The 12,030-nt window shown below is 39.7% G+C and overlaps 1 protein-coding gene across 7 annotated transcripts in view; it reads right to left on the bottom strand.

The window, feature by feature from the left end:
* Positions 1-12,030, bottom strand: part of CFAP61 (cilia and flagella associated protein 61) — a 94,059-nt gene that overhangs the window by 76,406 nt on the left and 5,623 nt on the right. For all 7 annotated transcript variants that reach the window (XM_032443826.1, XM_032443823.1, XM_015856624.2 and 4 more), the window contains 3 exons: positions 11,826-11,952; positions 6,969-7,101; positions 4,943-5,087 (listed from right to left, as the gene is read on the bottom strand). In XM_032443826.1, coding sequence (XP_032299717.1) covers positions 4,943-5,087; positions 6,969-7,101; positions 11,826-11,952 — 405 coding nt within the window. The remainder of the gene's footprint in view (positions 1-4,942; positions 5,088-6,968; positions 7,102-11,825; positions 11,953-12,030) is intronic.

Raw genomic sequence — 12,030 nt, 5'->3', positions numbered from 1 at the left:
TCACATTTGTGCCTGGGAATATCATGGAGCAGATACTCCTGGAAGATATGTTAAGGCACACATTAAATGACGAGGAGACCTGAGATCATCAGCACGGCTTCAGCAAGGGCAGATCGTGACTCACCAATCAGGGGTTGGAAATAGGTGATCTTTAAGATTCCTTCCAACCTAAGTCATTGTATAATTTTATCATCATCCTGATTTCCTTGGTAACATTATAGCCGCCCTCCTGTTTACTTCATCTCAATTGGGGTAACAGTATTCTTGTGAGTAAAATGGGAAACTGAGCTGACTGGATGAAATGACTTGTAGCCATCTGATGAATAATTTTTTAATCATTGACTGACATGATAAACAGCCACAATATCTACTAATGTGATGCAATGTATGTGTGTATATGCTTACAGCATTTCTAATGAAGGACTTAAGCCAATTAAAGCAAACATCTACATGTCAAGGAGTTTAGATAAACATCTAAATATGTATTTTTGCCTTTCTATCCCTTGTCTGGAGGCAAATACAAAGTGGATAATTAAAACATAAGAAACCACAACAAAAATACCCCAAACTAATTTGGAACATACAAGATGTGTTATGTTGTTTTTCAATTACTTAACCAATTTACAGAACACTCTGGATACCTGGCATCGATGTTAAGAGAGTAGACCACTAACTTTCATAACAGCTTAATACTTGTTAGGCAGTAGGCAACCATCATTCCAGCAGACATGAAGCATTTTGGGGAAAGAAATTCCTAAATCTGCATGGTGATGTATTCTATGACCTAACATCAGTGGAAAGTGAGGGTGTTCACAACCAGAGATCACCTGATCTCCTCTCAGAAAAGCCACATCTAAAATCAATTTTACGGACCAAAATTATTCAACCTGCAAAAGAAACATTCAAGTACCATTGAAGCCGACGTATTCCATCAAATAACCACCAAAATTACTAAAGCTAAGTGTCAGCTGCTGTATCTAAGCCCCTGAAAATCCGTCTTCAATAGTTTTGCCATTCCTTATATTGTCACCTCTCTAATTTTACAGATACAATCTCTTAAGAATTGAGCCTGAAAACAACTAAACTAAAATCGCTAAACTCTTCAGGTTTAGGTATTGTGGCTGTATAAAACAGATTAGGCCAGCACATCCCTCCATTTGAAAGCATTAGGAACATGGGAAAGACAAGTTTTTGAGCTGCAAGAGGAAGAGAAAAACCATCAAAAGTCAGAGCACAACAAAATTCTTCTCTCTGCTCTCTAAGCTTTACCACGGGAAATCCATCTAAGCTGCATCCATTGTCACAAGTATTTTTATTCATGCAGTAATGAGGTTTCAATTCAAAGGTTTAAAATAATTAAGCTCCAAGTCTTTTTAAGAAATCTGATATCTGAAAATCTATTTGTCTGTTAGGAGAAAAGAATGCAAATGCATTTTGCAGGGCAAGAAGAAACACGGAGGTTAGAAATCAAGGTTTCTCCAGGGGTACCACAGATGTGAGACTGCACAGAAATGATCAAATGTCATCTTGATTAACCCAGCTACATTCCTCATTATAAACAGCCTTGCAGGTGTCAGAAGTTAATTAATACAAGCTTCTTGTTGTCATGTAAATATTGATATGTTGTTTCTGACTTTACATTAAAATGAAATCCCTTTATGGCTCCACCATCCACTGCTGTCAAATATAGCTACATGGCTGTTTACATGCAGACTGTACACAAATGACTGTGAAGAATATTAAACACAGTTGCACTAAATGAAGGAAAATGAACCAAAAAACTAAAATAATTCTGTGATTGCTGGGTTGGTAGCAGAGGTAACAGTCAGCAGGATTCAGAAGCCAGTTCAACATGAAGCCTGATGAAAAGCCCTTGAATCATTCCCACGGCATCGTGTTTTCTAGCTGCTAATTCCTGACACCACATAGAGTAACAACCAAATTACTGTAATTACCCTGAAATGTAAGTGGCATATCAATATTATGTTAAACACTGATTTTCGTACACTCTTTCATTATTATTCAGTGTTACGTTTGGAAAGGAAAACAAAAAATAATATCAACCTGTGGTCTCTGTTTGGAAGCTGAAGAGCTTGGAAAAAAATATCCCTGTTGGGTCTTGTTGTTGTTTTCATATGGGAGCATAAAATGACTCTATAAAGGAATGTGGCTTGCATTTTAAATTCTCTGACAATTAATTCAATAAAACAAAGTCCACATCTTCTATTGACATAAGATGATATAAAGGCAGTGAAGCTTCCCTAGACAATTTGGCAGCAGGTTTCCAATACAGTGGACTGCAGAAATGGTGCAATTGCTGTAACAGCATTTATATGATCGTGCATATGTTATGCAAATAATCAAATGTGAGCTTAGCAATGGACTACCAAGATGGAACTCTTATAATTGTTCACGTTCTTAAATATGCAGAGCCGCCACAATAGTTCCATCATTATTCAGTGACAACAGAATTAATATTCCTGAGCAATATATTGCTATGAGCCACCTTCAATTTTACTATTAATTTCCATTGGCACTCTTTCTAAGAATGGTATCAGTCAGGTTCTTTGATGAGAAGTTCCTTCTCAAGTGTAGACCTTTGAGACACTTGGTGACTGGTACATAAAAGATCTGAAAAAGCCTACCAATAAATCTCTTTTCTTAAGGCTGCTCTTCAACAAAAGCAGCTTGAAATTTGTGGCTCTGGATCTATCAGAGCTGCAAATGCAAGTGGCACCTCAAGGCTGCCTGCTCAGCAGGCAGAAGGCAGAAGCAAGAGGGTGGTAGCAGCTCCTGATGCCACTCTGTTCTGGAGACAGAGGTTAGGAATTGGCTCCATACCGCATGATGTGATCCAGCAAGCTGTCTTGTTCAGCCTCTTACAGGTTCAGAAGGTCCTGACCAACTTGCATATGGCATTCTTTCTGTTCCCGTGTAAGTATTTGTGGGACCAACACACTGCAAACTTCGTAACATTTCAATGTTGTCACCATAGTTTCTAATGCACTGAAGCCAATATTCAGCTCCATACACAGTTCCTTGGTTGTAATCCACTGATTTGCATGGATGAGCTGATGAAGACACTCTTCATTTCATGGTGTGACAACTATAACTGGCCATGTGAAACTTGGCTTACCTTTTCTTTGCTGAAATCTATCCCCCTCTGGCTTACTGAGCACACATCCACTGTTCAGTCTCCAAACACATTCAGCAAGCATCAATGGATGTCAATGGTGCCATTTTTGCCACATGAAGGAATTCAGTGACACACCTTCACTTCACATGCACTTCCGTGTCAGACACCATTCTGTAAGGCTGCCCCTCTGCTGCCATCTGTCACATGGCAACAACACAGAGTGGAATATTGATGGAAAGGTTCAGCCTCTACTGCCACACAACCAACATCTGCCTCTGATGTTGTGGGTCAATATAATAAAATAGAAGGCATTACTTTTGGAGCTGCCCTCAAATATTAGGGCCCAGAGATTTTACTGAAGAGATTTCTGCTTGTTGATCTTCATGAGGTTCCTGCCAACTCACTTCTCCACCTTATCCAAGCCACCCTAGAAAGCAGCACAGCCCTCTGGTTATACCAGCCAGTGCCTCCAGTTTTAGATCATCAGCCAATTTGCTGAACTGAGAGATTAGGTCAAAATAGTCGTCTAGACTTCTTGCTGATAATAGGAGTAGGACAGAAGTCAAAGTGAAATCAACACCACTCATATCTATCAGGTACTTAAAATACAGAGATAATATTTACAGTTTTAAAGTGAAGTATATTTCATACTTTTCAGCACATTTTTATATAGCTTACTGAAGAACTAATCCTGAGCCAAGTTTGCATGACTTAGCAGGGTGGGTAAGTTCTTTCAAACTTAGTTTGTTCCTGACCAAACAGCACAAGGAAAGCAGGCCCACTACAGCAGGAAAAAAGTGAAAGGTCTATTTTTCAGAGGAGACTCTCATAAGCAATCTTTCCTCTTCCTTCAGCCCTATCTATACATCTACATATGTCTGCCACCTATTTTGAAATAATACCCTTAAAGCTCCAGGAGTGTGGACCAAAACACTATGTAGATGGGTTTCCCAATCTCTTATTAGCAAGGTTCTTACCTTTGTGGTGGGGGGGAGGGGGAAATGCATAGGTTTGCCTGGAAGGCAGTCTTTTTTCTTTCGCTTTACTCTCTCACAGCTGCCAGCTCGGAGATACCAGCTGGTGACTGCTCTGAAGCTGCCTAGTTATATTTTTTGCCTGGTGCTTAGTGTTCAAACAAGCAGATATGTAACAACCTAATGGTGTTTATTTTAATTCAATTACTAATAGTAGATAGCATAACATTGCCCTTCTGGACAAAAAACACTGAAAAATAAAGACAACAACTATAAATTATTTCTGTTCTACAAAACAGGTGACGTTCATGTTACTGGTATTTATCACTTGCACTAAGGTGGCTCATAGCTGCTCTGTCATATCGTGACTAACAAAAAAGCAGAACAAAAACACTTCTAAAATCCTGTAACCTAAAAGACTGCAAACAAGAAGCAGAGAGCAGAAAAGGGACCACAGGGAAAGGAGACAAAACAAATAACAGCCACAGTTATCCAGCTGCTTAGCTGCTGACAGACATTAGAACCAGGTTTGAAAATGAAATCTTCACTTAATGGCACAACTGCAGCCAACTGATGGGAAATACACCCTATTCTTTAGCTTTGCAGAATTTGAAAGCTATATCTCACACATCTGTTTCAAAGAGAGCCTCCTGAACTAAAAGACACCAGCCACCCATTTCCAAAGCAGATACATTTAATTTGTCTTTTTTCTTACTAATATAAACCTACATTCTCTCCCAGCCTTTTCAAAAGCTGTTCAGAAGATAGAAATAAAGGCAAAGTGAATCTAGAATTTCAAATTTCAATACCTAGTATTTCAGAATATAGATACCTTCTGGAATGCTTGGCTCCTTTGGGACATCTTCAGGATGTGGTTTACAGAGTCCATGGAAAAGCCGTAGATCAAAAGACTCACGTAGCAAGGAAACATCTACTTGAGCGCATAAGTTCATGAATCCCACTACAGTGCCACCATCCTGAAATATAAAAGCAGTATCATACACATGCACAAGGTGAGCAGGTACTTTTAGATCAGGACAAGAAAAAAAGCAGCGATTTGCAGAGGGATTAGGATTATTTACATGGACAAATGATCTACTATATGTATAGTATATACATATACTATAAATATGATCTACTGTTTTAATAAAACACCTTTTAATGAGAAATCTCCAAGAAGAGTGTAATTTTTCGTTAACTTAAAGTGCAGCTAAAGTAAAATCTGGATTTAGCAAACCATAGTGCTTGATTTATTACTGAATGTTATTCTGTAGATAAAATTGTGCTTACACTGAAAAGTATATTTTATTTTCCTGTGAAAATAATTAAGGAAAGCAACTGTACAGTATGCAAACAGTTCTATTACAATATATCATATGTATGCTATAGAGGAATTAAAAGCTCTGAATATTTCCAAGTCCTGTAAATATCTAAACCAGCCTTTAGAAAAAGTAAATCTGGCAAGTACAAAAATGAACCCTGCAGTGCTGAAATGGCATCACTCTCTACATTTGATTACATTACTAAAAGTTTCCAGAAAGTCGTATTGTTGAGAAACAAAATGATTGTGGGAAATCAGAATTAACATGTTGGTGGGCTTTGGCTTTAAGTTAAGACAAGCCTAGAAGTAGGAAGCTATTCAGTTTTTTTAGTACTATATTCAACTTACCCACAAAACAATCAAACTCTTTCCTGTTATGCATGTAATGAAGGAATCTTTTAGAAATGTCACAAAAACTCACAGGTTCGGTTTGTAGGACCCTTTTATTTCGCCACAAGCACTCCAATAAAAATAATAATAATTAAAAAATCGAGTTCAATTTTTTTCTCCCCAAACAACAAGTGATTGTTTGTTTGCCTTGTTTGCGTAACTGAACAAAAGCTGGGTTGCTGCAGTTGTCTGGCTGCTGTGTAATTTTAGGCCCAAGGCTCAGCAGAGGCTGATTAACCAATCCATCTACCATATGTGCAAAAAGAGGTTGCCAGCTTCATTCTCTGCAGGGAAAATTGGCATCTATCTTGGTTCGCATGGAGGTGTCTTTCCAATCTGCAGCAGCAGCAAGTATAAACTATGAGGGCCTGAAATACCTTTTGCTGGTATCATATTGAGCTATAAACGTACAATTGAAATGTATTATTTATAAAGATAGCCATCTGTAATGTGCTATTACACTAATGGCTTATTGTTTCCTATTTGGCTTCCAATGGCAGTGATTACATGTTAAGGTTTTATATCGTTTATAAATCGTTTGCTATAGAAAGCAGACTTCTGGAATTAAGTAGGTTATGCTGCCTATCAGCTGAAAATACCACATACAATTACTAACTCGTGGAAATATTAAGAGGAGTTTTCAGTGCGATAACTATTACCACCTCTATTTGTTATTTAAATTAATTCCTGAGTTTCTGCCTTCAATTCATCAAAAATCTGAGTGCTCGAGCCAAGAGATGGAAGGAATAAAACAAAACAGCACTTTCCACTGTGAAAACATTAATGGCTACAAGTTCTCAGGCGCAATATTAGTTTTTGCAAGGAATAAAAACTGATCATCTACAATGCAAAACATCTAAAACAGCAACATGCTTTTTCTCAGAATGGTCTGTTTCAATTACTTGGAAAGAATCCATGCAATTACTGCGAGCTGCTCCTTCATTTACTTAACAGTAGATACCACTCCTAAAGAACTGACATGCACAAAGAAAGTGGCAGAGGGCATTGTGTGCGTGCAGATTGTGAACTGTACTTTCCAAAAGTGAGCTTGTTCTTTTTATTCACTGAGCTGCAGCATGAGCTGTCACTCACATATGACTTCACTAACATGATGATTAGATCCAACAAGAGCACGTGACAGACTGACCTCACAAACGACAGCTTGATTTTCTTCATCTTGACTTGCTATGATATCAGCAAGGAAATATTCACTATGGGTTTCTTTCAGAATCTCACACTGACGGGTCCACATTGGCATGAGATCATCATAATCTTCCAACCTACGAAGAAGAGATCACACAATGTCCTAATAGCTCCTCTATTAACAGGTCCTGGTACTTCTGATCCCCTCTGTTAGCACAGTGACAAATAATAAGAAAATATGATTCAGAGCACCTACCTGTGAAGAAATAATTTCACCTAAGGACATGCCCCTAACAGACAGTAACTTTGGAGCCTCAGAACCAGAGGAGAGGCAGAGGCACTTTAAAAAGCCAATGCCACCCACCTCAGATCTGGACTGCCCTATGGAGATGCCTATCTGCTTCTAAAAAATAACCAAGAGAGTAGCCCTGTTCAAAATGATCTCACCCAAGGCATCTCAGGCTGAGTGGATGTGGGTTTTTGGCCTCATTTAAAGTAATTACATTCAGTGAGCTCAATCAGTTTGAGCTGGCAGTGATCTCTGAAAGCTACACCAATGCTATTTAGAAAATCTTCATTTTTCTTTTCTTTTCTTTTCCCTTTTGATTGCTCTTTCCCCTTCCCTTTTCATTCCTCTTTCCCCTCCTTTCCCTTTTCATTCCTCTTTCCCTTTCCCTTTCCGTTCTCTTTCCCTTTCCCTTCCCTGCTCTTTTCCTTTCCTCTTTCCTTCCCTGCCACCCCCCTCCTCTCCTTTTTCCCTTTCCCTTTCCTTCCCTTTCCTTTCCAAGAAGATACAACCAAATAGTGCCTTTTTGTGTGGGAGAACTAGTTCTGTGTATTGACTAGATTACTGTTATTGCACACAGCAGAGTGGGGGGTCAACTGGCAGAAATCGAGCTATTATGCCTCTGTAAGGCCAAGTTAATGCTCCATCACTGAAAAAGATACAAAGGCCAAGGTGCAATTACTCCATCCCTCTGCCTTGTGAGAAGCCTTCTGCACAGGTGGGAGCCTGCAGCATCCAGGCGGTGTGTAGAGACTTCTAACCTCAACTTCCCCTCTTTCAGTTTGAAACCATTCCCCCTTGCTCTACCGCTATCACACCATATAAAAAATAGCCCTCCCTCCTGTTTACAACCTCGGTGAGCCCCGGGCCGCCCGGCCGGACTTCGGCTGCCCTCTGGCGGCTCAGAGGCGGAACCACCAGACAAGGGGACCGCAGCTCCATCCCGACATTAACGGGAAATCCCTCGGTGCTGCCGCGGATCTCAGCGCTTTGAGCCCTCATGATCCTTCATAAGAGTAACGCATCGCTCTCGGAGCTGTCACGAACACCCATCACTCCTCACCGCCCCCACTCTCCAGCTGGAACACCCTTCCTTAAATCCCCCTCAAGTAAGATGACACTAGCAAAACATTTTCTAACAGCTCCGTTCTTTCAATACTGTACAAACACGTTTCTGAAGATCATTATCGGGAACGTTTATTAACAATTCCCTGGGTTTTAGGAAGAGTTGTATTTTGCTTCAGGCTCCCATTGCTCGCATCTGTGCATGCTTGTACTGAATTCCAGGCACTGCTATTTGGAACCCTCGCCTTTGCATAGGCAGCAGTTCATTAAAACAAAATAAACCCACCCTAATTGTCACAGGTGGTATTTCACAGGAGCCTTAAAGTGAATCCAACCCAACCAAAACTTCCGTTTCTAATTTGATCCAGTAAGGGCCAAGTGCCCAAGTGCCGACACACTGACATAAGAGCGATAGAGACCTGCAGTGGTGCCTGCATGCCCCACACACCACAATGAATGTGACCTTCTGAGCAAGCTCACCTTCCTACCAGTGACCCCTTTTATTTGGACATATTTCTTCAGTTTTATTCTCCAGCCATCTGCCTGAAAGCTCTCTCCTTACCCCCATCGCCCAGTGATAAGAACCCCTCCATCCCTGACCCAGTTGCACTGACCTCTTTCTGCTTAGGTCAGCCAAGCGGGTTGTTGGGGCAGCATGGACAGTAAGGGAGCTGTTCCAGCCTGCCAAGAGTATCTGTTACATATGCCTTACTAACAGCCTTTTTAGCAGGGTGAATAAAAGCTTAACTTGTGACCTTTAGGATGCCCCGACTCGTAGCACTGTTCCATCTGCCAGGAGTTGGTATAATTTAATTCTCCTTCTGAAGGGTGGCCACCAGATTCTCTCATTCAGTTTCTAAGTAAAGAAAGCCAGCTTGAGGAACCAAGGGAGATGAATATTGTGACTGTTCACTCTAAACTGAAGACAGACAGCAAGACGACAAACTTTCAAACCCCTTGGATTTTCATTCGTTTTCTCTGTTAAGACACTATAAATCACAGTTGCAAAGCTGCAACTAAAGCAAAGCTGTAAAACACTGGAAACAAATATTATTAATTTCTTTTTCCCAGGCAGTATCTCTGTCAAACAGTGTTACTGTGCTCTTCGTATATCTTGTAGTTTCCATGTAAATATATAGAAGGCATCACTTTTCATTTACTTGTCATCTCTGCAGGCTGCTATACAAAGCCAGTGGCATTCAGTGGGCTCTGCATAAGCTTCATCACCACCCAGCATATTAAGAATTGTAGGAACAAAACTATTTTTGATAGTTTTGTCCCCCACCAGGATCTAAAGATAAGTTATCGGCAAAATCTTAAATGTAAAACCTTACTGGAGTGGGTTCAGGCACACTGCAGTTTTATTATAAAGGTCAGATAGAGAACAACATGGACATTAATGGTTAAGCAAAGTATCAGTTTACAGCTTCCTCTCGCTGTAAGAAAGGGAAGAGGGAACACAGATTACCATAATCTCCCATCATTGACCCAGAACGTGTTGCTAGGCAGGTGGCTGTAGACAACTTCCATAGAGAAATCTCTAAAGGGTTCCACTGAATGTTACTATGGATGCCAGTGAAGTACAAAGGTGAATAGAAAGGAAAAGGAAAGGCAAAACATCTTCTGCAAATATAGGTTCTCTGAATAAGATAAATTGTATCCTCCGTACATCTGCGTTTGTATGAATGTTACATAAGTAGGTGATGTGTAATTAAAAAGAAATAAACTGTTTCCTGGTTAGTTTTCTAGGTCTCATTTTTCATAACAGTGAATTGGTTTTATTATTCACAAACAACTACAGAAATCCCAGGGAAGATGGTATCTTTATGTGTTACACTGGTACAGCTTGCTTGCCACTTCTAGTCATGGCAAAAATACTTTCTATTGGCAATACCTGACAGCCATAAAAGAACAAAAAACATGTTTCAAATTAAATGGAAAACAGAAACAGAAGGGTGGGGAAAACCTTTAAATCCTCAGGAATTAATTCACCTGCTGATAACATGTTAGTATCAGGGGTTCATCTGCATAATGATCGCTGGTAGACATCTCAAAGCAAATACTTTACAAGCCCGAAAAGTTCAAGTATTGTGGAAATGATTTTGTGATACTGAAATATCCACACCAACAGCAAAATGCTTTTAAGTGGTCATGGTCAACTCTCTGCCCTTTACCTTAAAATGTTCAAAAGCCAAATTACTGGGTACTGCAAACACTGAATGAAGTAAAACTGTAGGATAAAGAGCCCTATTTCAGGCCTATTGGTAAAACCATAGATGTGTAAAACACCTCTCTGTGAGATCTATTAGCATCCAGTCCAAGATGTTAGCATGAACTAACCCACAAATAGGTGTAGATTTACTAAGCAGACAGAGGCTCCTAATGAGGCATTACCTTCCATTAGCACTGGTCAGTATGGATCACATATTACATGAGATAGTGTCCCAGGTATATGCTTGTCCCTAAATTTCAACTGCTATTACAGAACCAGCAACACTTCTTAAATCATGGTACTGGTACACAAACACAAAGCAGCACTTATTAGAACAAAGAGAAAAAAAAACTCCAGAAAGAGGAAAATGAGTGAATCAAAATGTGAAGGATGCTTGTTATATTGTGACCACGGTACAAAGAGGAAGGTACACAGCACTGACAGCAATACATACAGAAAGATAACCTAACTGGGGCTGAATCTGCATTTCTCACTTATTGTACTCAGTGCTGGCACAAGCCCAGAAAATTGTGACTTGGCATAAGCAGCAGAATTGAAATGGCAGGAAAAAATACAGTGGTTAGGTCAACATACAGGTAGGCATCAATAGGCATTCAGTTAGAGAAACTTGCAGCTGTGCCTGGTGTACACTGCTGACATCAGAGCAAATAGACTAGTTCTTTTCTTCTCCAATTCTTCAAGACCTTTATGGCTTGAATCCCAAAACAACAGCAAAGCTGTTGACATGTGATATGTGCAAGCATAGCATAAAAGACACAAAAAAGAAACAAAAAAAACCCAACTCATTACTCCAAGCTGCAAATACTGAAATACATAACACTGTGGAAATTAAAAAATAATAATTAATTACCCCATTATTTTCTTAAGCTCTCTCAACAGCACTGATGAAGCAAGCTGCCCTGAAATGAAGTGACAGTAAATGTATGAAGTGCTTATGTAGAAAAACTGTATGAAGACAAAAGGAGAATTTCTGTGTCTGAAAGAGTAGTGGAACCAGGGAGTCTTTCCTCTTATCTAATTCCTTTATATGATAAACCCTCCTCTTCAGTCTTTGCTCCATTGGCCAGAACATGATACAACAACAAAATAGTCTGAATCTGTTCCAAAAGACGTGGAAATTCTATGCAAGGCAGTAAAGCCAATATTCACAGACCCAGCATGATCACAAAACAACTGCTTACTAAGGCTTCCAGGCCATTGAGCTGATGCTGTAGATAGAAATAGGGATTGTTTTAATTAATTCAGAAAAAAAAGTAGATGTGAAAAAACTGCATTACCTCGCATTGCGAACATGCAGATGTGGGTGATACGGATGTCTGAGACATACATGCAAAGTAAAGGTTTTATCCACTGTTGAACCTGGAGCAGTCATCATCTTTTCAAAGACACCATCCAATCCTGGCTCTGTGAATGACAAAAACCCATTAGGAGCAATAATGAAGTTTCATGATTTAAACCTTTAAATTATCGGGAGAGTTATTA

Source organism: Coturnix japonica, chromosome 3, assembly GCF_001577835.2.
Source record: "Coturnix japonica isolate 7356 chromosome 3, Coturnix japonica 2.1, whole genome shotgun sequence".
Taxonomy (NCBI): Eukaryota; Metazoa; Chordata; class Aves; order Galliformes; family Phasianidae; genus Coturnix; species Coturnix japonica.
Note: the sequence above shows the minus strand (reverse complement) of the source record. Positions and strands in the feature narration are given on the sequence as shown.